The 27,926-nt window shown below is 39.6% G+C and overlaps 1 protein-coding gene across 2 annotated transcripts; it reads left to right on the plus strand.

The window, feature by feature from the left end:
- The first annotated feature begins 137 nt into the window (after nucleotides 1-137).
- LOC124119734 (sterile alpha motif domain-containing protein 9-like) lies at nucleotides 138-26,486 on the plus strand. 2 transcript variants are annotated; one of them, XM_046482365.2, is made up of 4 exons: nucleotides 138-242; nucleotides 16,699-16,792; nucleotides 17,272-17,394; nucleotides 18,007-26,486. In XM_046482365.2, the coding sequence occupies exons 2-4, from the start codon at nucleotides 16,741-16,743 to the stop codon at nucleotides 22,224-22,226; spliced, it is 4,395 nt and encodes a 1,464-aa protein (XP_046338321.2). In that variant the 5' UTR covers nucleotides 138-242; nucleotides 16,699-16,740; the 3' UTR covers nucleotides 22,227-26,486. The 2 variants fall into 2 exon arrangements, with proteins under 2 accessions (XP_046338321.2, XP_046338322.2); XM_046482366.2 differs by lacking the exon at nucleotides 138-242 and adding an exon at nucleotides 630-699.
- Nucleotides 26,487-27,926: the final 1,440 nt, after the last annotated feature.

Below are 27,926 nucleotides of genomic sequence, written 5' to 3' on the forward strand. Positions count from 1 at the left end.
GTTCTATTCTGTTATGAATAAAGTATATTGATAAGAAATCAATACTTTTGTGTAGAACCAGGGCGGATCAAACCGGTTTTAACAGCTTGACACATAAATATTCTTAGAAACAGCTTACTTGGAATTACCCATGACACGTGCACCTATTAATAGCTTTTCAATCGCCAAAATGGCGGGACGCACCTGCTTTGACACCTACTTCCTTGGTGTAAATATCCACCTGTTGTTGTTTGTAGAATAAGGTATGTACTTAATACTCACATATGCTATCTAACTGCCGAGAATGGTTATTCATACATGCGTTTACAATTTCAAATGAACATTCCTGTTGTTGACAAGTAGAAAAGAAGACAAGTAGACAAGTAGACATATTGTCAGGCCTTTACAAACTACATTGCGGAATATTGAATAGGTAATGTACATTTACGTAACCCAATTAATAGATAAATCATACTCCTCGCATCGATAGTCACGATATTTCGATTAAAGATATGTATTTACATTTCCATGTAATGAATTCGGCCATACACAATACAACATGACACGAGTGTATTTTTAGTATCGTCATGCAACTGAACTGTGGCAGCTGGGTGTGTTACATCATTCATTTTGCATACGGCAATGCAGCCACACATCTACTTACTGAAGGTTTAGCACTCAATGGCGGTTGAACACGTGTTGGACGAGCACATTTTTGGAGTCAGTGAGCACATTTTCTTCACAATCACAGTTGTCGCCCTTAACTGACTCTCGCCAGCAATATGGCATTCACTGTTATGTAGCCTGAAGTTGAATGCCCACTGCGTTTACGTTAGACCGCCGGTTGGAGCAAGGCTTCATGGAACTAATCTATTACTATTCTATTACACTTAGACAATCTGTAAATATAACTGATGTAAAGAAGATGTTGGGATAAGGTGGACTTAATATATATTAGTACTTCTAATGATTTTATATATATATATATATATATATATATATATATATATATATATATATATATATATATATATTATTTACTATGTAAATTTTAATGTGATTTCTCTATAGCAGTGGTATTGAGGTCCAACATATTGTCTAAGTGTAATAGAATAGTAACAGATTAGACCCTTGAAGTAGCACTGCTATTATTCCACTATTATTAGTACTGCTACTGCAAATTCTACTGCTACTGCAAGAACACCACTACCAATGCCACTACCGCTACCACTACCACTACCACTGCTACTTCTACTGCTACTGACTGCAAGAACACCACTACCACTACCGCTACCACTACCGCTACCGCTACCACTACCACTACCACTACCACTGCCACTTCTACTGCTACTGACTGCAAGAACACCACAACCACTACCGCTACCGCTACCGCTACCGCTACCACTACCACTACCACTGCTACTTCTACTGCTACTGACTGCAAGAACACCACTACCACTACCGCTACCGCTACCACTGCTACTTCTACTGCTACTGCTGCTGCTAATACTACTGCTACCACTACCACTACCACTGCTACTGCTACTACTACTACTACTACTACTACTACTTCTACTACTAATACTATCACTACTACTACTACCGGTACTGCTATTGCTGGTACTACTACTACCACTACTTCCTACTACTACTACTGCTGCTACTACTACTACTACTAGAAACGCCAGAAACCTATGATTGTGTGTTCGAATCCAGGCTCGCCCCGATAATATTTCAAGGTTTGTCAGCACCACACCCAATCTCATTACAATCAGATCTTAGTTCTCGCTACCGCTAAACAAAGATCTGAGGACATCTTATTACGGGTCACGTCAGACCGACCTTGTGCGAACTTTGACCGACCAATGGAATGACCAATCAGAAGGCAGCTTTCTCGTGTTTTACGGCTTTTCGACTACGCTTCGAAACATATTTTGACAAATTCTCGATTACAAATTTGAAACCTGAACAAAAGAACATTCTGGGTTGGCTAATAGATGGTCTAGATTGTATGGATTCAGTCGTTAAACCCGTAACTATCGTTCGGAGTTAAAGTTTTCGAGGTTGCATGATTAGACATCTCATTCCGACTGTCACTTTCACAATCTGGTAAGCGACCCCTAATGGGATGTCCTCAGATCTTTGTTTAGCGGTAGCTAGAACTGAGGTCTGATTTTAATGAGATTGCACCATACCCTGACTCGCCCACTGCTACTACTACTGCTACTACAACTACTACTGCTACTACTGCTACTACCGGTATTACTACAACTGCTACTGCCTGTATTACTACTACTGCCTGTATTACTACAACTGCTACTGCCTGTATTACTACTACTGCCTGTATTACTACTACTGCTACTGCCTGTATTACAACTGTTGGTACTGCCTGTATTACTACTACTGCTACTGCCTGTATTACTATTACTACTACTGTCTGTATTACTACAACTGCTACTGCCTGTATTACTGCTACTGCGTGTATTACTACTACTGCCTGTATAACTGCTACTGCCTGTATTACTGCTACTGCTACTACCTGTATTACTACTACTGCTACTGCCTGTATTACTGCTACTGCTACTGCCTGTATTACTACTACTGCTACTGCCTGTATTACTACTACTGCTACTGCCTGTATTACTACTACTACTACTGCCTGAATTACTGCTACTGCTACTGCCTGTATTACTGCTACTGCCTGTATTACTACTACCGCTACTGCCTGTATTACTACTACTGCTACTGCCTGTATTACTGCTACTGCCTGTATTACTGCTACTGCTACTGCCTGTTTTACTGCTACTGCTACTGCCTGTATTACTACTACTGCCTGTATTACTGCTACTGCTACTGCCTGTTTTACTGCTACTGCTACTGCCTGTATTACTACTACTGCCTGTATTACTGCTACTGCTACTGCCTGTTTTACTGCTACTGCTACTGCCTGTATTACTACTACTGCTACTGCCTGTATTACTACTACTACTACTGCCTGAATTACTGCTACTGCTACTGCCTGTATTACTGCTACTGCCTGTATTACTACTACCGCTACTGCCTGTATTACTACTACTGCTACTGCCTGTATTACTACTACTGCCTGTATTACTACTACTGCTACTGCCTGTATTACTACTACTGCTACTGCCTGTATTACTGCTACTACTACTGCCTGTATTACTACTTCTGCTACTGCCTGTATTACTACTACTGCTACTGCCTGTATTACTACTACTGCTACTGCTTGTATTACTACTACTGCTACTGCCTGTATTACTACTACTGCTACTGCCTGTATTACTACTACTGCTACTGCCTGTATTACTACTACTACTACTGCCTGTATTACTACTACTGCTACTGCCTGTATTACTACTACTGCTACTGCCTGTATTACTACTACTGCTTCTGCCTGTATTACTACTACTGCTACTGCCTGTATTACTACTACTGCTACTGCCTGTATTACTACTACTGCTACTGCCTGTATTACTACTACTGCTACTGACTGTATTACTGCTACTGCTACTGCCTGTTTTACTGCTACTGCTACTGCCTGTATTACTACTACTGCTACTGCCTGTATTACTACTACTGCTACTGCCTGTATTACTGCTACTGCTACTGCCTGTATTACTGCTACTGCTACTGCCTGTATTACTACTACTGCTACTGCCTGTATTACTGCTACTGCTACTGCCTGTATTACTGCTACTGCTACTGCGTGTATTACTGCTACTGCTACTGCGTGTATAACTACTACTGCTTCTGCCTGTATTACTACTACTGCTACTGCCTGTATTACTACTAATGCTACTGCCTGTATAACTGCTACTACTACTGCCTGTATTACTACTACTGCTACTGCCTGTATTACTGCTACTGCTACTGCCTGTATAACTGCTACTGCCTGTATTACTGCTACTGCTACTGCGTGTATAACTACTACTGCTTCTGCCTGTATTACTACTACTGCTACTGCCTGTATTACTACTAATGCTACTGCCTGTATAACTGCTACTACTACTGCCTGTATTACTACTACTGCTACTGCCTGTATAACTGCTACTGCTACTGCCTGTATTACTACTACTACTACTGCCTGTATTACTACTAATGCTACTGCTTGTATTACTACTACTACTACTGCCTGTATTACTACTACTGCTACTGCCTGTATTACTACTACTGCTACTGCCTGTATTACTACTACTACTACTGCTTGTATTACTACTAATGCTACTGCCTGTATAACTGCTACTACTACTGCCTGTATTACTACTACTGCTACTGCCTGTATAACTGCTACTGCTACTGCCTGTATTACTACTACTACTACTGCCTGTATTACTACTAATGCTACTGCTTGTATTACTACTACTACTACTGCCTGTATTACTACTACTGCTACTGCCTGTATTACTACTACTGCTACTGCCTGTATTACTACTACTGCTACTGCTTGTATTACTACTACTACTACTGCCTGTATTACTACTAATGCTACTGCTTGTATTACTACTACTGCTACTGCCTGTATTACTACTACTGCTACTGCCTGTATTACTACTACTGCTACTGCCTGTATAACTGCTACTGCTACTGCCTGTATTACTACTACTACTACTGCCTGTATTACTACTAATGCTACTGCTTGTATTACTACTACTACTACTGCCTGTATTACTACTACTGCTACTGCCTGTATTACTACTCCTGCTACTGCCTGTATTACTACTACTGCTACTGCCTGTATTACTACTCCTGCTACTGCCTGTATTACTACTCCTGCTACTGCCTGTATTACTACTCCTGCTACTGCCTGTATTACTACTACTGCTACTGCCTGTATTACTACTACTACTACTGCCTGTATTACTACTACTGCTACTGCCTGTATTACTACTACTACTACTGCCTGTATTACTACTTCTGCCTGTATTACTACTACTGCTACTGCCTGTATTACTACTACTGCTACTGCTTGTATTACTACTACTGCTACTGCCTGTATTACTACTACTGCTACTGCCTGTATTACTACTCCTGCCTGTATTACTACTACTGCTACTGCCTGTATTACTACTACTGCTACTGCCTGTATTACTACTCCTGCCTGTATTACTACTACTGCTACTGCGTGTATAACTACTACTGCTACTGCTTGTATTACTACTACTGCTACTGCCTGTATTACTACTACTGCTACTGCCTGTATTACTACTCCTGCCTGTATTACTACTACTGCTACTGCCTGTATTACTACTACTACTACTGCCTGTATTACTACTTCTGCCTGTATTACTACTACTGCTACTGTCTGTATTACTACTACTGCTACTGCCTGTATTACTACTACTGCTACTGCCTGTATTACTACTACTGCCTGTATTACTACTACCGCTACTGCCTGTATAACTGCTACTGCCTGTATTACTACTACTGCTACTGCCTGTATTACTACTCCTGCCTGTATTACTACTACTGCTACTGCCTGTATTACTATTACTACTACTGCCTGTATTACTACTTCTGCCTATATTACTACTACTGCTACTGCCTGTATAACTGCCACTGCCTGTATTACTGCTACTGTAACTGCCTGTATTACTGCTACTGCTACTGCCTGTTTTACTGCTACTGCTACTGCCTGTATTACTACTACTGCTACTGCCTGTATTACTACTACTGCTACTGCCTGTATTACTGCTACTGCTACTGCCTGTATTACTGCTACTGCTACTGCGTGTATTACTACTACTGCTACTGCCTGTATTACTGCTACTGCTACTGCCTGTATTACTGCTACTGCTACTGCCTGTATGACTGCTACTGCTACTGCGTGTATAACTACTACTGCTTCTGCCTGTATTACTACTACTGCTACTGCCTGTATTACTACTAATGCTACTGCCTGTATAACTGCTACTGCCTGTATTACTACTACTGCTACTGCCTGTATTACTACTACTGCTACTGCTTGTATTACTGCTACTGCTACTGCCTGTATTACTGCTACTGCTACTGCGTGTATTACTACTACTGCTACTGCCTGTATTACTGCTACTGCTACTGCCTGTATTACTGCTACTGCTACTGCGTGTATTACTGCTACGGCTACTGCGTGTATAACTACTACTGCTTCTGCCTGTATTACTACTACTGCTACTGCCTGTATTACTACTAATGCTACTGCCTGTATAACTGCTACTACTACTGCCTGTATTACTACTACTGCTACTGCCTGTATAACTGCTACTGCTACTGCCTGTATTACTACTACTACTACTGCCTGTATTACTACTAATGCTACTGCTTGTATTACTACTACTACTACTGCCTGTATTACTACTACTGCTACTGCCTGTATTACTACTACTGCTACTGCCTGTATTACTACTACTGCTACTGCCTGTATTACTACTACTGCTACTGCTACTGCCTGTATTACTACTACTGCTACTGCCTGTATTACTACTACTGCTACTGCCTGTATAACTGCTACTGCCTGTATTACTACTACTGCTACTGCCTGTATCACTACTACTGCTACTGCCTGTATTACAACTACTGCCTGTATTACTACTACTGCCTGTATTACTACTACTGCCTGTATTACTACTACTGCTACTGCCTGTATTACTACTACTGCTACTGCTTGTATTACTACTACTACTACTGCCTGTATTACTACTACTGCTACTGCCTGTATTACTACTACTGCTACTGCCTGTATTACTACTACTGCTACTGCCTGTATTACTACTACTGCTACTGCTTGTATTACTACTACTGCTACTGCCTGTATTACTACTACTGCTACTGCCTGTATTACTACTCCTGCCTGTATTACTACTACTGCTACTGCCTGTATTACTACTACTACTACTACTGCCTGTATTACTACTTCTGCCTGTATTACTACTACTGCTACTGCCTGTATTACTACTACTGCTACTGCCTGTATTACTACTACTGCTACTGCCTATATTACTACTACTGCTACTGCCTGTATAACTGCTACTGCCTGTATTACTGCTACTGTAACTGCCTGTATTACTGCTACTGCTACTGCCTGTTTTACTGCTACTGCTACTGCCTGTATTACTACTACTGCTACTGCCTGTATTACTACTACTGCTACTGCTACTGCCTGTATTACTACTACTGCTACTGCCTGTATTACTACTCCTGCCTGTATTACTACTACTGCTACTGCCTGTATTACTACTACTACTACTGCCTGTATTACTACTTCTGCCTGTATTACTACTACTGCTACTGCCTGTATTACTACTACTGCTACTGCCTGTATTACTACTACTGCTACTGCCTATATTACTACTACTGCTACTGCCTGTATAACTGCTACTGCCTGTATTACTGCTACTGTAACTGCCTGTATTACTGCTACTGCTACTGCCTGTTTTACTACTACTGCTACTGCCTGTATTACTACTACTGCTACTGCCTGTATTACTACTACTGCTACTGCCTGTATTACTGCTACTACTACTGCCTGTATTACTACTTCTGCTACTGCCTGTATTACTACTACTGCTACTGCCTGTATTACTGCTACTGCTACTGCCTGTATTACTGCTACTGCTACTGCGTGTATTACTACTACTGCTACTGCCTGTATTACTGCTACTGCTACTGCCTGTATTACTGCTACTGCTACTGCCTGTATGACTGCTACTGCTACTGCGTGTATAACTACTACTGCTTCTGCCTGTATTACTACTCCTGCCTGTATTACTACTACTGCTACTGCCTGTATTACTATTACTACTACTGCCTGTATTACTACTTCTGCCTATATTACTACTACTGCTACTGCCTGTATAACTGCTACTGCCTGTATTACTGCTACTGTAACTGCCTGTATTACTGCTACTGCTACTGCCTGTTTTACTGCTACTGCTACTGCCTGTATTACTACTACTGCTACTGCCTGTATTACTACTACTGCTACTGCCTGTATTACTGCTACTGCTACTGCCTGTATTACTGCTACTGCTACTGCGTGTATTACTGCTACTGCTACTGCCTGTATTACTGCTACTGCTACTGCCTGTATTACTGCTACTGCTACTGCCTGTATGACTGCTACTGCTACTGCGTGTATAACTACTACTGCTTCTGCCTGTATTACTACTACTGCTACTGCCTGTATTACTACTAATGCTACTGCCTGTATAACTGCTACTGCCTGTATTACTACTACTGCTACTGCCTGTATTACTACTACTGCTACTGCTTGTATTACTGCTACTGCTACTGCCTGTATTACTGCTACTGCTACTGCGTGTATTACTACTACTGCTACTGCCTGTATTACTGCTACTGCTACTGCCTGTATTACTGCTACTGCTACTGCGTGTATTACTGCTACGGCTACTGCGTGTATAACTACTACTGCTTCTGCCTGTATTACTACTACTGCTACTGCCTGTATTACTACTAATGCTACTGCCTGTATAACTGCTACTACTACTGCCTGTATTACTACTACTGCTACTGCCTGTATAACTGCTACTGCTACTGCCTGTATTACTACTACTACTACTGCCTGTATTACTACTAATGCTACTGCTTGTATTACTACTACTACTACTCCCTGTATTACTACTACTGCTACTGCCTGTATTACTACTACTGCTACTGCCTGTATTACTACTACTGCTACTGCCTGTATTACTACTACTGCTACTGCCTGTATTACTACTACTGCTACTGCCTGTATTACAACTACTGCCTGTATTACTACTACTGCCTGTATTACTACTACTGCCTGTATTACTACTACTGCTACTGCCTGTATTACTACTACTGCTACTGCTTGTATTACTACTACTACTACTGCCTGTATTACTACTACTGCTACTGCCTGTATTACTACTACTGCTACTGCCTGTATTACTACTACTGCTACTGCTTGTATTACTACTACTGCTACTGCCTGTATTACTACTACTGCTACTGCCTGTATTACTACTCCTGCCTGTATTACTACTACTGCTACTGCCTGTATTACTACTACTACTACTGCCTGTATTACTACTTCTGCCTGTATTACTACTACTGCTACTGCCTGTATTACTACTACTGCTACTGCCTGTATTACTACTACTGCTACTGCCTATATTACTACTACTGCTACTGCCTGTATAACTGCTACTGCCTGTATTACTGCTACTGTAACTGCCTGTATTACTGCTACTGCTACTGCCTGTTTTACTGCTACTGCTACTGCCTGTATTACTACTACTGCTACTGCCTGTATTACTACTACTGCTACTGCTACTGCCTGTATTACTACTACTGCTACTGCCTGTATTACTACTCCTGCCTGTATTACTACTACTGCTACTGCCTGTATTACTACTACTACTACTGCCTGTATTACTACTTCTGCCTGTATTACTACTACTGCTACTGCCTGTATTACTACTACTGCTACTGCCTGTATTACTACTACTGCTACTGCCTATATTACTACTACTGCTACTGCCTGTATAACTGCTACTGCCTGTATTACTGCTACTGTAACTGCCTGTATTACTGCTACTGCTACTGCCTGTTTTACTGCTACTGCTACTGCCTGTATTACTACTACTGCTACTGCCTGTATTACTACTACTGCTACTGCCTGTATCACTGCTACTACTACTGCCTGTATTACTACTTCTGCTACTGCCTGTATTACTACTACTGCTACTGCCTGTATTACTGCTACTGCTACTGCCTGTATTACTGCTACTGCTACTGCGTGTATTACTACTACTGCTACTGCCTGTATTACTGCTACTGCTACTGCCTGTATTACTGCTACTGCTACTGCCTGTATGACTGCTACTGCTACTGCGTGTATAACTACTACTGCTTCTGCCTGTATTACTACTACTGCTACTGCCTGTATTACTACTAATGCTACTACCTGTATTACTGCTACTGCTACTGCCTGTATTACTACTACTGCTACTGCCTATATTACTACTACTGCTACTGCCTGTATAACTGCTACTGCCTGTATTACTGCTACTGTAACTGCCTGTATTACTGCTACTGTAACTGCCTGTATTACTGCTACTGCCTGTATTACTACTACTGCTACTGCCTGTATTACTACTACTGCTACTGCCTATATTACTACTACTGCTACTGCCTGTATAACTGCTACTGCTACTGCCTGTATTACTACTACTGCTACTGCCTGTATTACTACTACTGCTACTGCCTATATTACTACTACTGCTACTGCCTGTATTACTGCTACTGTAACTGCCTGTATTACTACTACTGCTACTGCCTGTATTACTACTACTGCTACTGCCTATATTACTACTACTGCTACTGCCTGTATTACTGCTACTGTAACTGCCTGTATTACTACTACTGCTACTGCCTGTATTACTACTACTGCTACTGCCTGTATTACTACTACTGCTACTGCCTATATTACTACTACTGCTACTGCCTGTATTACTACTACTGCTACTGCCTGTATTACTACTACTGCTACTGCCTGTATTACTACTACTGCTACTGCCTGTATTACTACTAATGCTACTGCCTGTATTACTACTACTGCTACTGCCTGTATTACTGCTACTGCTACTGCCTGTATTACTACTACTGCTACTGCCTGTATTACTACTACTGCTACTGCCTGTATTACTACTACTGCTACTGCCTATATTACTACTACTGCTACTGCCTGTATAACTGCTACTGCCTGTATTACTGCTACTGTAACTGCCTGTATTACTGCTACTGCTACTGCCTGTTTTACTGCTACTGCTACTGCCTGTATTACTACTACTGCTACTGCCTGTATTACTACTACTGCTACTGCCTGTATTACTGCTACTGCTACTGCCTGTATTACTGCTACTGCTACTGCGTGTATTACTACTACTGCTACTGCCTGTATTACTGCTACTGCTACTGCCTGTATTACTGCTACTGCTACTGCCTGTATGACTGCTACTGCTACTGCGTGTATAACTACTACTGCTTCTGCCTGTATTACTACTACTGCTACTGCCTGTATTACTACTAATGCTACTGCCTGTATTACTGCTACTGCTACTGCCTGTATTACTACTACTGCTACTGCCTATATTACTACTACTGCTACTGCCTGTATAACTGCTACTGCCTGTATTACTGCTACTGTAACTGCCTGTATTACTACTACTGCTACTGCCTGTATTACTACTACTGCTACTGCCTATATTACTACTACTGCTACTGCCTGTATAACTACTACTGCTACTGCCTATATTACTACTACTGCTTCTGCCTGTATTACTACTACTGCTACTGCCTGTATTACTGCTACTGTAACTGCCTGTATTACTACTACTGCTACTGCCTGTATTACTACTACTGCTACTGCCTATATTACTACTACTGCTACTGCCTGTATAACTGCTACTGCCTGTATTACTGCTACTGTAACTGCCTGTATTACTACTACTGCTACTGCCTGTATTACTACTACTGCTACTGCCTATATTACTACTACTGCTACTGCCTGTATAACTGCTACTGCCTGTATTACTGCTACTGTAACTGCCTGTATTACTGCTACTGCTACTGCCTGTTTTACTGCTACTGCTACTGCCTGTATTACTACTACTGCTACTGCCTGTATTACTACTACTGCTACTGCCTGTATTACTGCTACTGCTACTGCCTGTATTACTGCTACTGCTACTGCGTGTATTACTACTACTGCTTCTGCCTGTATTACTGCTACTGCTACTGCCTGTATTACTGCTACTGCTACTGCCTGTATGACTGCTACTGCTACTGCGTGTATAACTACTACTGCTTCTGCCTGTATTACTACTACTGCTACTGCCTGTATTACTACTAATGCTACTGCCTGTATTACTGCTACTGCTACTGCCTGTATTACTACTACTGCTACTGCCTATATTACTACTACTGCTACTGCCTGTATAACTGCTACTGCCTGTATTACTGCTACTGTAACTGCCTGTATTACTACTACTGCTACTGCCTGTATTACTACTACTGCTACTGCCTATATTACTACTACTGCTACTGCGTGTATAACTACTACTGCTACTGCCTATATTACTACTACTGCTACTGCCTGTATAACTACTACTGCTTCTGCCTATATTACTACTACTGCTTCTGCCTGTATTACTACTACTGCTTCTGCCTGTATTACTGCTACTGTAACTGCCTGTATAACTACTACTGCTACTGCCTGTATTACTACTACTGCTACTGCCTATATTACTACTACTGCTACTGCCTGTATAACTGCTACTGCCTGTATTACTACTACTGTAACTGCCTGTATTACTGCTACTGCTACTGCCTGTATTACTGCTACTGCTACTGCCTGTATTACTACTACTGCTACTGCCTGTATTACTACTCCTGCCTGTATTACTACTACTGCTACTGCCTGTATTACTACTACTACTACTGCCTGTATTACTACTACTGCTACTGCCTGTATTACTACTACTACTACTGCCTGTATTACTGCTACTGCTACTGCCTGTATTACTACTACTGCTACTGCCTATATTACTACTACTGCTTCTGCCTGTATAACTACTACTGCTACTGCCTGTATTACTGCTACTGCTACTGCCTATATTACTACTACTGCTACTGCCTGTATAACTGCTACTGCCTGTATTACTACTACTGTAACTGCCTGTATTACTGCTACTGCTACTGCCTGTATAACTACTACTGCTACTGCCTGTATTACTACTACTGCTACTGCCTATATTACTACTACTGCTACTGCCTGTATAACTGCTACTGCCTGTATTACTACTACTGTAACTGCCTGTATTACTGCTACTGCTACTGCCTGTATAACTACTACTGCTACTGCCTGTATTACTACTACTGCTACTGCTTGTATTACTGCTACTGCTACTGCCTGTATTACTGCTACTGCTACTGCCTGTATTACTGCTACTGCTACTGCCTGTATAACTGCTACTGCCTGTATTACTACTACTGCTACTGCCTGTATTACTACTACTGCTACTGCTTGTATTACTGCTACTGCTACTGCCTGTATTACTGCTACTGCTACTGCCTGTATTACTGCTACTGCTACTGCCTGTATTACTGCTACTGCTACTGCCTGTATTACTGCTACTGCTACTGCCTGTATTACTACTACTGCTACTGCCTGTATTACTACTCCTGCCTGTATTACTACTACTGCTACTGCCTGTATTACTACTACTACTACTGCCTGTATTACTACTACTGCTACTGCCTGTATTACTACTACTACTACTGCCTGTATTACTGCTACTGCTACTGCCTGTATTACTGCTACTGCTACTGCCTGTATTACTACTACTGCCTTTATTACTACTACTGCTACTGCCTGTATTACTACTACTGCTACTGCCTGTATTACTACTACTGCTACTGCCTTTATTACTGCTACTGCTACTGCCTGTATTACTACTACTGCTACTGCCTGTATTACTACTACTGCTACTGCCTGTATTACTGCTACTGCCTGTATTACTGCTACTGCCTGTATTACTACTACTGTAACAGCCTGTATTACTGCTACTGCTACTGCCTGTATTACTACTACTGCTACTGCCTGTATTACTACTACTGCTACTGCCTGTATTACTGCTACTGCCTGTATAACTGCTACTGCCTGTATTACTACTACTGTAACTGCCTGTATTACTGCTACTGCTACTGCCTGTATTACTACTACTGCTACTGCCTGTATTACTGCTACTGTAACTGCCTGTATTACTACTACTGCTACTGCCTGTTTTACTGCTACTGCTACTGCCTGTATTACTACTACTGCTACTGCCTGTATTACTACTACTGCTACTGCCTGTATTACTGCTACTGCTACTGCCTGTATTACTGCTACTGCTACTGCGTGTATTACTACTACTGCTACTGCCTGTATTACTGCTACTGCCTGTATTACTGCTACTGCTACTGCCTGTATGACTGCTACTGCTACTGCGTGTATAACTACTACTGCTTCTGCCTGTATTACTACTACTGCTACTGCCTGTATTACTACTAATGCTACTGCCTGTATAACTGCTACTGCTACTGCCTGTATTACTACTACTGCTCCTGCCTGTATTACTACTACTGCTACTGCCGTTTATATTTCTACTACTGCTACTGCCTGTATTACTACTACTGCTACTGCCTATATTACTACTACTGCTACTGCCTATATTACTACTACTGCTACTGCCTGTATTACTGCTACTGCTACTGCCTGTATTACTACTACTGCTACTGCCTGTATTACTACTACTGCTACTGCCTGTATTACTGCTACTGCTACTGCCTGTATTACTGCTACTGCTACTGCCTGTATTACTGCTACTGCTACTGCCTGTATTACTGCTACTGCTACTGCCTGTATTACTGCTACTGCTACTGCCTGTATTACTACTACTGCTACTGCCTGTATTACTACTACTGCTACTGCTTGTATTACTACTACTGCTACTGCCTGTATTACTACTACTGCTACTGCCTGTATTACTACTACTGCTACTGCCTATATTACTACTACTGCTACTGCCTGTATAACTGCTACTGCCTGTATTACTGCTACTGCTACTGCTTGTATTACTGCTACTGCTACTGCCTGTATTACTACTACTGCTACTGCCTGTATTACTACTACTGCTACTGCCTGTATTACTACTACTGCTACTGCCTGTATTACTACTACTGCTACTGCTTGTATTACTGCTACTGCTACTGCCTGTATTACTACTACTGCTACTGCCTGTTTTACTGCTACTGCTACTGCCTGTATTACTACTACTGCTACTGCCTGTATTACTACTACTGCTACTGCCTGTATTACTACTACTGCTACTGCCTGTATTACTACTACTGCTACTGCCTGTATTACTACTACTGCTACTGCCTGTATTACTACTACTGCCTGTATTACTACTACTGCTACTGCCTGTATTACTACTACTGCTACTGCCTGTATAACTGCTACTGCCTTTATTACTACTACTGCTACTGCCTGTATTACTACTACTGCTACTGCCTGTATTACTACTTCTGCCTGTGTTACTACTACTGCTACTGCCTGTATTAGTACTACTGCCTGTATTACTACTACTACTACTGCCTGTATTACTACTACTGCCTGTGTTACTACTACTGCTACTGCCTGTATTACTACTACTGCTACTGCCTGTATTACTGCTACTGCTACTGCCTGTATTACTGCTACTGCTACTGCCTGTATTACTGCTACTGCTACTGCCTGTATTACTGCTACTGCTACTGCCTGTATTACTGCTACTGCTACTGCCTGTATTACTACTACTGCCTTTATTACTACTACTGCTACTGCCTGTATTACTACTACTGCTACTGCCTGTATTACTACTACTGCCTTTATTACTACTACTGCTACTGCCTGTATTACTACTACTGCTACTGCCTGTATTACTACTTCTGCCTGTGTTACTACTACTGCTACTGCCTGTATTACTACTACTGCCTGTATTACTACTACTACTACTGCCTGTATTACTACTACTGCCTGTGTTACTACTACTGCTACTGCCTGTATTACTACTACTGCTACTGCCTGTATTACTACTACTGCTACTGCCTGTATTACTGCTACTACTACTGCCTGTATTACTACTACTGCTACTGGTTTTACGCTGCTTTTAGCAACATTCCAGCAATATCACTGCGGGGGACACCAGAAATGGGTTTTACACATTGTACCCATGTGGGGAATCGAACCCGGGTCTTCGGCGTGACGAGCGAACGCTTTAACCACTAGGCTACCCCACCGCCCCTGATAATAAATAAAAATAGACAGGTACCCAGGCTTACATAAGGTAAAATCAGAGGTTCGAACCTACGATCATAGGTTTTCGTATGCCTAAGGGACACAACTCTGAGTAGCAGTGGTAGTATACTGTTATAAACCGGCTCTGTGTAGTCCGTCTGAAAGCACGGCGTCCTGTGCCATGGTGTGGGGCGGTATCACACGTAACTGATTTGGTTATTTTGAATGTACATTTGACTAGCCTGCGATATATTTACGAAATTATGCGTCCTGTCGTTGTTCTATCCACTGGAATTATCGGCAGAAATTTTGAACTGCAAGATGACAATGCCAGGCCACATCGTGCCCAGGTCAAAACTGATTATCTCCGACGAGAAGTATACGGACATTGGAGTGGCCCGCTTTGTCCCCTGTCATGCCCCCAATAGAGCATCTGTGGGATGTTCTCGGGCAGGGAGTGTACGTCAGAGTCCCAGCACCCGCCAGCGTGGACCATCTTGGGGTAGATCTTCAGGCGGAATGGCGGTCAATATTAAGGGCAACCATAGGCACGTTAATCAACAGAATGACATCAAGGTGTCGTTTATGTATCGCCCAACATGGGGGACACACCAGATATTGATCCACACGCCCGAAATTAATTTTACAGACATTTATCATCTTTACACCTTCACCTTCACAGAATAAAATGCAAGTGCACACTGATCTATTGGCCTGGTTAATGATGTACCCCTTGTATTTGGCGCATTATAAACATACACATTATTGTAGAAAACGAATTTAACATTTTTACCTAAACGATATGTCAGTGATATTTGATGATATTTCCTTTGAATGTTGTCAGTGATGTGTTTCAGTTGTTCAACAGTACCTCCTGGTGGTGACGGATATTATCAGCAATGGCGGCGCCGCGGAAAGGAACGAAAGCTGTCAACTGCACGACCGAAAAGGGTATACTTAATGTACACTCTTTTCCTTTGGTTGAGAATACAGTTGGCACGTTGTCTGTATATTTGTGCAGAAATGGTTGATGCTATGAATTCTGAAGAGTTTTCTAACATTTTTTTCAAAAGTGTGTGTGCTCGTCATCTGCTCATTATTCTGTATTCATAGTACAACTGTTGCTGTGTCAGTGTTGAGATTACGAAACAGAAGAAACGTCGCTACATTTCCTTTTTTTGAAAATGCAGCCAGGCTCAGATAATGAAACTGGTTCATTTTTTTCTCAGAAAGGGAATTATTTAGCGGACGAATGGGCAAACATGTAAAACATTGTTTTTTAGCGGGAAGGTATTGGGAGGTGCTGGAGATGAGACACACAAGGTGTATTTTAAAAAAGGAGACTCTATTCACAGTTTTGAGAAATATTTTAATAGTGCTTCAATGTTTTTATGTTAAATCTTACGATTTTACGAATGGTTCAAAAACAGGTCCGAAGTACACGAACGTCCAGAATTATTACTTGAATGACTGCTCTGGGGTGCAGATTGGAAATCAGAATCAACAGTTTGCCGTGTTTGACGATGGTGTTCAGCTGCTGGAGCAACCACTTGGTAAATATACCTATATACACATGTATCACTCAGTGGATGTTGCTCATCATAACAAGGGGCGGTCCGGTAGCCCAGTGGTTAAAGCGTTCGCTCGTCACGCCGAAGACCCGGGTTCGATTCCCGACATGGGTTCAATGTGTGAAGCCCATTTCTGGTGTCCCTCGCCGTGATATTGCTGGAATATTGCTAAAAGCGGCGTAAAGCCAAAACTCACTCACTCACTCATAATAACAAACACTGGCCTTATGGTTTGTCTCGTCACCATTATTTACAGGCCCCCATCAGATTGTGGACATATTTCTTTTGGCGAACACCTGGTATCATCGCTATCTGATGGTGATTCATAAACACAGTCATGCTCATGACAAAGTCGGAATCGTACAATGGACTCTTCTTTTATTAGAATATCCTTATGATTTTGGAAATGTGGTTTGTGGCGTTAACAGAAAAGCAAAAAATAATGACTTTGACCACTAACATTTCAAGTGATGACACCAAGTCACCTACGACTCAGGTATACACCTCAGAACATGGATTATTCACAAAAATTCATGAATAATTATGGGTTGTCAGGTATATATTATTGGTGACAGTTATATGTATTTATTTCAGAGGCATCCACTAACGGGTTTACAACTGATCAGGTTGTTGTGGCAATGTTGACAAGCATCCTCAATCCAACACATAGTGCAGATGCACCACCAGTATGTTTGCAAAAGCTAGAAGACTCTTTCAACAAACTTTATGGAAATGTTGAACGTAAACAGAGATTCAAGGAAATCACAGGTTTGAATTTACTACCATTCTTAAGACGTATCCCTGATAAGTTCAATCTAAGTTTGAAAAACTCAAACTGGTTCGTACAGGCAGTCCCACTCAAGGTGATTCAAGGACCACAGCAATCACATGTGTCTGAAAATGAAGCAAGGTTTTTACAGAGAAGCACAAAGGCAATCGAAGCAGCTGCCACTTCTGTAACTAGCTCAGATGACACAAGCGAAGAAGAAACAGATGGTGAATGGACAATTGTTGGGGGGAAGAAAGGAACTAAGGCGAAACATGTCATCGACCCTGCATCTACAAAAAAAACAGGAAAGAAAATGGAAAGAAATACATATGCAAGTGTACTCTCAGGTCCACCCAAGCAAGGAAGCAAGAGAACAAAAAGGGTTTCAGTGAACCCAACTCAAGCCAAATGTAATACAATGTGCCTACCATCTTCTCCATTTCAACAGTCAGTGGACAGGCACCAGGTAGAGCAAACGCAGTCAGCTTTTGAAACATTCATGAAAGAAGTTGACAATTTCAAAAAAGGTCACTTTGTTCTGGTGACTGGGGATCTGTCTGGCAACACTCTTTCAAAATCGGTTGAAGTTCTAACAGCCATTCCATGGATGTTGGTATTTGATTTTGATGAAAAAAGCCGTGATCAAGGTCTCCTGGCAAGGGTAGAGGAACCGCTTAAAATTGCAAGCTCCTTGCATATTTGCAGCTGGAGAGAACAGGTCAAGATATCTGAAATGGCTACGACTTGGTATTTCATCCGAGGTTATCGAGAAATTCCAGAAACGAGATTTGAAAAGGGATACCGGGACTGGTTCAAGCAGGTTAATTCTCCTGTTACAACTCTTGCTGAAGAACTTGCAGGTTTTGTCCAAGACACAACTGTCCTGAAAGTTGTAGTGATTTGGAATGATGACATTTCTAAGTACCTTGACTACATTGTTTGCAAGTTAGATGAAAACATACAACAGAGTATAAAGATCATCATATGCAGAGATGACAAATCCAGTGATAATTCCCAAAATGATTTCACACACATGTGTCATCAAGTTGAAGAAAACATAGCCGTTATCAATATTTCAGCACCTAATCTCTTTCTGGGTATATGTGATCACATTCATAAAGGTGTCAGTTCAAAGAGAAACTATGACTTGTTTGAAATACCAACTGCAAATGATTGTGGGAACTCGGTTGACAAGCAAGGATTTGCATGGCTACATGAATACATCCAGGTAATCTGCAGGAAGTTTCCTGAGGACTCTTCATCAGATGTTGAGCTCATCGAGGAAGAAGCACGTGTTTTCTTTCAAGGTGGAACACTGAAATGGGCGACAAGGTTTCTTTGTGGATCAGAATACTTGGATGTTGAAAGAGATGCATTGGGCCAAATCGTTGAGAAAATAAAGAACTTGGTCCTGTCATTTAAATCTGGGTTATATACTCTTCATCATGCACCCGGATCGGGTGGATCTACTTTGGCACAACGTGTTCTATGGGAATTACGGGACACATCACCTTGTGTCCAAATACACTTCCACCCAGGCGTATCAGTTGGGGACATAGTAAGCCGCCTTGAGTATCTGTATGAGAGAACACACCTACCAATCATTGCATTGATTGATGGTGAGGATGAGCACATTGTCCGCTATCTGAGGCGAAGTGTGAGGCAGATATGTTTGGTTGTACTCCATGTGAAGAGATATCCATATAGCATGTCTGAGAAAGAGAATACATCTAAGAATTTCTGGCTTCAGGGAAATGTCAGCCAAAACGAAGCAAGAAATCTTGCCACAAAATTTGGAAGCTTTTGCAAAGAAGAACAGAGACGTGATGCACTTAAATCTCTGAGCAAGGGGGTGAGGGAAGGAGTTGAGCATCAATTATATGAGTTTGGACTCACTGCATATCTACATGAATTTAATGGCATTCAGTCCTATGTGCATGGATATCTCCGTTTAGACAAGAACGCCCCAAAAGAACTTCTGCCATGGCAGAAAATGTTGGGTTACTTTTCCCTTGTCTATTATTATGGACAAACCTCAATTCCTTGCCAGTTCTTTGCTCATATGCTTGGAAAACCTTCTAACTATGTTGTGTCCATTGATGATTTTCCATATGAAGTTAGACAATTTGTTGTCATTGATACTTCAAATGGCAAATCAAATGAAATGAGGGCATGTCATTACATCATAGCAAAGGAAATATTAGAACAACTCCTTACTGGGGGACACACCACCAGAAGTGAGCGGAGTGAGACACTTTCCGCAAAGGCGTGTAGCAAGTTGGGCAAGTTTGCAGTCTCGTTCATTGATGATGCAAGTCTGAAAAGAGTGAAATTAGCTGTATCCCCACAGGCAGTAATGCATATGCTTGTTCGAACCTTCATCTCCCGAGACATCAAAGACACTGGCGAAAGTGAAACACAGTCCAAGAAACGTCCTTCATTAGCGAAATTGCTGGTGGACATTACTTCTAAACCACCATACACTGAGCGACTTCAGGTGTTGCAAAAGCTAACTAAAGCATTTCCCAAGGAACCAAATGTACATGCCCACTTAGGACGGTTTTATGCAATGTGCAGGCCAAATGAAGAGGATAAAGCAATAAATGCTTTCGAAACAGCTTTGAAACTTTGTGAGAAGAAAATGGAAGGAAAAAACCCAGAAGAACAAAATGAAAGATTGAAAATAACACTTTCCCATATCTATCATATGTATGGTATGATATATGGACAACAGGTTCACAGATTTAAAAGCAAGCAAATTTCAAGCAAGAGCTTTGACGAGAAAGCTTCAGATTTATTACAACTAGCTGAGTTAGCTTGTAATTTATTTATCAAATGCAGAGAAGCAAAGCCACCAGGCCATGAAGACAGCTTTGGATATGTAGGGGAGATTAAGGTCAGGTTACGGGTGTGTGACTTTGTAATTCGGCACAGTGGTTATGAAAATATGCATGAATACATTGCTGAAGAAATAAACTCAGAAAATGGTTCCCAAATTGCCATCTTCATAGAGAAAAGTATCACAGCCATTGATGACCTTATCATTGAATGCTCGACAGTTGTCGATCCAGCTGACATTGATAGTTCTTTCAATGATGCTGTCACCTGGCATCAAAGTTTGCTTGGAAAATATGGTCAAAGCTTAGAGGCATTACACTTACCTGATACTATTGGCAGTAAAAGGTTCAAAACTGCTGCCATAAAGTTGAAACATGGTGGACATGCACAACTTGACAGCATCCGATCCGAAGCAGACATTAAAGAAATTGTTGCTTCTTTTGAAGATATTTTTGAAGATGCATTCAACAGAGGCGTGGAAAATAGGAAAACACTTGATATTGATTTCCAGGAATGGTTAAATGCAATCAGACATGACAGCCTTTCAGTGGACTACAGTTTAGAAACTGTCCTCAGCCAGGTGAGAAAGTGGCATTCGATGCTAAGTTCACCAATGTCGAAGTTCAGTCTATTTGTTCTCACAAGCATCATTGGATTTGGCACAGAATTGGGGAATGGCAACCCTGAATGCCTGTCTGAGGCCCAGAATTTAAAAGAGGAACTACGGAAATATGGACGCTGGGTAACAAGATCTCGATATCCCCGAGAATGGTTGGGAAACACTGGAAAAAAAATCAAATGTTTGATTTCCAACAAAGTTTATGTTGGTAATTCTGAAGGAGAGGTTACAAAAGTATCAAATGCACGGCGTTCTCTGGTTGTATGTAAGGGTACCATCCGTCCTCCAAACAAGAACAAAGTAGCTGGGTTTATCGAACTTGATCTGGGCAACAACTATGTTCCAGTCCATGTGTTCTTTGTTCCACTGCGTACAAAATTTGAAGGTCCCATTAACTCTGGTGAACGTGTAGAATTTCATCTTGGATTCAGCTTCTTCAATGGATATGAGGCTTTCAATGTGAAGGCTTTGAAAAGGTATGAATGCATTTCATGTGGATCCAAGGTTGAAATTCTCAGCTGTGAACAGTCAAAAGCTTGCATGAATGAAAGATGCCAACAGCAAATTAGGAAGAGCGATGAATTTTGATGCTAGACGATGTTACAAAATCTTACAAGATGTTACAAGAGGTTGCGTGAATGAAAGATGCCCACAGCACATCAGGAAGAGCAAAGAATTTTTATCCAAGATGTTAGCGGTCTCCAAGTTACAAAATCAGTGTACAGAAATGACCCAACTGTTATTGGTTTAAAATGAATTCTCTCAGGTTGACAATTTTCGAATCATCAGCCTGAGGTGCTATACACGAGTGATTCCAGCAATGTTGTCAAGCATACTCGGATATTTGTTTGTTTTATTACTCGGTTTTCGGATCCACCAACTCCAAATTCACAAATGTGAAATAAAATTGTTATTTATGTATTCCCATTGGGGCTGTCAGTATGTACATCTGGAGCTGCAGCTGACAGCTGTGACTGGTAAGTCCCCCATTATGTCCCCGACATGATGTGTACAGCCGCCATGGTGCAACTGTAGTTGCAGTACTTGTACCAGTTACTGTAGATTAGCAACTGGTGGATCCAGCTTCTGTATCTTGCGGCACAGGATGTCTGAGATGAGTTCCAGTTTTTGTAGATCTGGAGTCATGGCAGGCCAAAGGAAGGTCGTGGTTCTTAATATTGTTTTCATGCCATACATACATTTGATCATTTCTACAGATGAACCTACGTTGTATGTGTGCTTACATACATTTGATCATTTCTACAGATGTACCTACGTTGTATGTGTGCTTACATACATTTGATCATTTCTACAGATGTACCTACGTTGTATGTGTGATTACTTAAATTTGATCATTTCTACAGATGAACCTTCGTTTGATTGTTACTTTATTCCTTCCTTCTTTGTGTATGTACGTACACATATTTGATTGTTACTTTAGATATTCCTTCTTTGTATGTCTATGTACATATATTTGTTGTTACTTTAGATATTCCTTCTTTGTATATACATGTACACATATTTGATTGTTACTTTAGATATTCCTTCTTTGTATGTCTATGTACATATATTTGTTGTTACTTTAGATATTCCTTCTTTGTATATACATGTACACATATTTGATTGTTACTTTAGATATTCCTTCTTTGTATGTCTATGTACACATATTTGTTGTTACTTTAGATATTCCTTCTTTTTATATCTACGTACACATATTTGTTGTTACTTTAGATATTCCTTCTTTGTATGTCTATGTTCACATACATGATTGTTACATTAGATATTCCTTCTTTGTATATCTACGTACACATATTTGATTGTTACTTTAGATATTCCTTCTTTTTATATCTATGTACACATATTTGTTGTTACTTTAGATATTCCTTCTTTGTATACGTACACATATTTGATTGTTACTTTAGATATTTCTTCTTTGTATGTCTATGTTCACATACATGATTGTTACTTTAGATATTCCTTCTTTGTATATACATGTACACATATTTGATTGTTACTTTAGATATTCCTTCTTTGTATATACATGTACACATATTTGATTGTTACTTTAGATAGTCCTTCTTTGTATATCTACGTACACATATTTGTTGTTACATTAGATATTCCTTCTTTGTATGTCTATGTACACATATTTGATTGTTACTTTAGATATTCCTTCATTTTATATACATGTACACATATTTGATTGTTACTTTAGATATTCCTTCTTTGTATATCTACGTACACATATTTGATTGTTTCTTTAGATATTCCTTCTTTGTATGTCTACATACACATATTTGATTGTTACTTTAGATATTCCTTCTTTGTATATCTATGTACACATATTTGTTGTTACTTTAGATAGTCCTCCTTTGTATACATACACATATTTGATTGTTACTTTAGATATTCCTTCTTTGTATGTCTATGTTCACATACATGATTGTTACTTTAGATATTCCTTCTTTGTATATACATGTACACATATTTGATTGTTACTTTAGATAGTCCTTCTTTGTATATCTACGTACACATATTTGTTGTTACTTTAGATATTCCTTCTTTGTATGTCTATGGACACATATTTGATTGTTACTTTAGATATTCCTTCTTTGTATATACATGTACACATATTTGATTGTTACTTTAGATATTCCTTCTTTGTATGTCTATGTACACATATTTGTTGTTACTTTAGATATTCCTTCTTTGTATATACATGTACACATATTTGATTGTTACTTTAGATATTCCTTCTTTGTATGTCTATGTTAACATACATGATTGTTACTTTAGATATTCCTTCTTTGTATATACATGTACACATATTTGATTGTTTATTTAGATATTCCTTCTTTGTATATACATGTACACATATTTGATTGTTACTTTAGATAGTCCTTCTTTGTATATCTACGTACACATATTTGTTGTTACTTTAGATAGTCCTTCTTTGTATGTCTATGTACACATATTTGATTGTTACTTTAGATATTCCTTCTTTGTATATACATGTACACATATTTGATTGTTACTTTAGATAGTCCTTCTTTGTATGTCTACGTACACATATTTGTTGTTACTTTAGATATTCCTTCTTTGTATGTCTATGTACACATATTTGTTGTTACTTTAGATAGTCCTTCTTTGTATATACATGTACACATATTTGTTGTTACTTTAGATAGTCCTTCTTTGTATGTCTATGTACACATATTTGTTGTTACTTTAGATATTCCTTCTTTGTATATACATGTACACATATTTGTTGTTACTTTAGATATTCCTTCTTTGTATGTCTATGTACACATATTTGTTGTTACTTTAGATATTCCTTCTTTGTATATACATGTACACATATTTGATTGTTACTTTAGATATTCCTTCTTTGTATGTCTATGTACACATATTTGATTGTTACTTTAGATATTCCTTCTTTGTATATACATGTACACATATTTGTTGTTACTTTAGATATTCCTTCTTTGTATGTCTATGTACACATATTTGATTGTTACTTTAGATAGTCCTTCTTTGTATGTCTATGTACACATATTTGTTGTTACTTTAGATAGTCCTTCTTTGTATGTCTATGTACACATATTTGTTGTTACTTTAGATAGTCCTTCTTTGTATGTCTATGTACACATATTTGATTGGTACTTAAGATATTCCTTCTTTGTATGTCCATCTTCACAGATTTAATTTTTTACTTTAGATATTCCTTCTTTGTGTATTTACGTACACATATTTGATTGTTTCTTTAGATATTCCTTCTTTGTATGTCTATGTACACATATTTGATTGTGACTTTAGATAGTCCTTCTTTGTATGTCTATGTACACATATTTGTTGTTACTTTAGATATTCCTTCTTTGTATGTCTATGTACACATATTTGATTGTTACTTTAGATAGTCCTTCTTTGTATGTCTATGTACACATATTTGTTGTTACTTTAGATATTCCTTCTTTGTATGTCTATGTACACATATTTGTTGTTACTTTAGATATTCCTTCTTTGTATGTCTATGTACACATATTTGTTGTTACTTTAGATATTCCTTCTTTGTATATCTACGCACACATATTTGATTGTTACTTTAGATATTCCTTCTTTGTATGTCTATGTACACATATTTGATGTTACTTTAGATATTTCTTCTTTGTATGTCTATGTATACATATTTGATTGTTACTTTAGACATTCGGTGACGTAATTCACACATGCCACTATTCCTTCATTCTGATTACCTGAATTGGTCACGTGTTATTGCATTCCCAATTAAGCCACGCCCACCGAGGCGCACTACTTTTATTACTGCGGAATGTCGGGGAATCCCAATATTACAGTCGAGGGAATTCCCTTTCTGCTCACGTGTATCGTTATGCAGAGGACATTTAGCGACTTTCGTGCATATTCATTATCTAAACTACCCTTTGAAACCGATGGCCGATCGCTATGTTTTTTTCCCGCACGCCTCGGTTCAACTTTCATGTCTTCGGGTTTCATTTCTAACTAGCATTTTTCAAACTGAGTTTTACCGTAATCCGGGAAGTAATGTTTGAATTTGGCGGTAACTGACCATGTTATTTGAAACAGCCGCCTTCTCCCGGACATAATTCTTCCGGTTCGTTACAGTCTGACTGTTGCAGTTCTTTTCGCCCCCCGCCGTAACTGACAGGTCCAATGAACATTGTTTGATCCTACTCTACGTTGATTTGCTACTGACTGTGTAGGCGTGTCAAGTAATGTGCATAAATTAAACGATCACCTGATTCATGTCACGCCACAGTATGTATTCCTACACTTGGAATGTTTATCAATCTCGTCATTTTTGTCTGTTTTGATATGTACAACTGTTTGTGGTTAACTATTGTAGATAAAACATGTACAACTGATTTTTGTTAAAATATTGTAGATAAAACATGTTTTACGTTGTCGAATTTAATTATAAGCATTGACTGTGTGCTAAGCGGATTCATACAGTTTGCACATCGGTTTTTCGAATCATACCTCAATGAACCGAGAAAAATCTTTATTTCTGTATAAATTACCACCAAAGACAATAAATAGATCTCAATTGTGCCCATTGACGGTATTTCTCGTAGCATTCCTTTTCTCGGGTACCTGTTTTTATTTCTTCATTCATTTTTTTTTTTAATATACGCGTCAACACAGGGCAATAACCAATTTCGATTATCCACCGAACCATTCCAATAGGCGAAAAAGGCAAAAGTGCGGTGAAAATTTTATAAATGGATCTATGAAAATCAGTGATAACACGAGGTGTTCACAAAAGAGCAACCAGATTTTAGTTCAGGTGGTAGATTAATTTTATCGGAAGGAAGTCTTAGTCTCCACGGTCATTCCTGGCCTCTTTCTTTGCTTGCGGATATTTCAGGTTATCCCTCGTCTTAATTAGGATTAATATACAATTTCAAAATCATGCTTTTTCTATTTCGGACAGGCGTTATTGCCAGTAAAATAGGAAGGAGTGAAGTAGAAGAATGATGTGTTTAAACAACACACACAAGTCAAGGTGGTGTATCTTTTATTGATATTGGTTAAATGATTCGGTAGGAAGAAAATGGTCAATTCTATTTTATTACATATTAATTAAGACACCGAAATATGTGTTTTTTTTCTGTTATATTTGTATATGTTTGTTTGTAACTGGAGGAAAATAAAACAGGTGTACAACTCCATCTTCGGTGTCTGTTCCTTGTCTTAACTCATCGTCACCGTGGGATGATTACATAATGTGAAACGAATGGGAGAGGAATAATATGTTTGATTGAGTATTAGAACCGATTGCAGTTTATATTTTTCAGATGAAGTTCCACATTCTCGTAATACGAAAAGAACAAAAGGGTTTGTTAGGTTTAATCCAATTTAGTAACATACAGCAATACTATAAATATTTTGAACTAAATTCAAGTTAGAGAGGAGACATGAATTATTAAGATCGTTTATAATAAAATGTGAAAAGAAGTGCAACGGAATTGGTATATTTCTGAAAGCGGTTTTATTTTAAATGAGAGACAATATAGGGACTGGAAGAGGTGAACTATATAAAAATTCCAAATTGATTTTGATGTAATTTCATTTTCACTTTTATAAGACATTGTCCAAGTTTTTGATCACCTGGCTCCCGAACGATAGTCAACAATTTAATGAGGTTGTACTTGAAAGTTTACAATACCACAGCGACACGTATACGAAACGGGGAACTGAATAGCAAATCCAACAACTGTGTTTTAGTGACGCTCTAATATTACATTTGGG

This window comes from Haliotis rufescens, unplaced genomic scaffold (genome assembly GCF_023055435.1).
Source record: "Haliotis rufescens isolate VD_foot unplaced genomic scaffold, xgHalRufe1.0.p SCAF_13, whole genome shotgun sequence".
Classification (NCBI taxonomy): Eukaryota; Metazoa; Mollusca; class Gastropoda; order Lepetellida; family Haliotidae; genus Haliotis; species Haliotis rufescens.

What these genes read in the sequence shown, in the direction of transcription:
- LOC124119734 (XM_046482365.2), top strand. Translation starts at nt 16,741, where the DNA reads ATGGCGGCGCCGCGGAAAGGAACGAAAGCTGTCAACTGCACGACCGAA. An exon ending in CAACTGCACGACCGAAAAGG is followed by an intron (nt 16,793 to 17,271) that starts GTATACTTAATG and finishes GTTCAAAAACAG; the next exon opens with GTCCGAAGTACACGAACGTC. An exon ending in GCTGCTGGAGCAACCACTTG is followed by an intron (nt 17,395 to 18,006) that starts GTAAATATACCT and finishes TATTTATTTCAG; the next exon opens with AGGCATCCACTAACGGGTTT.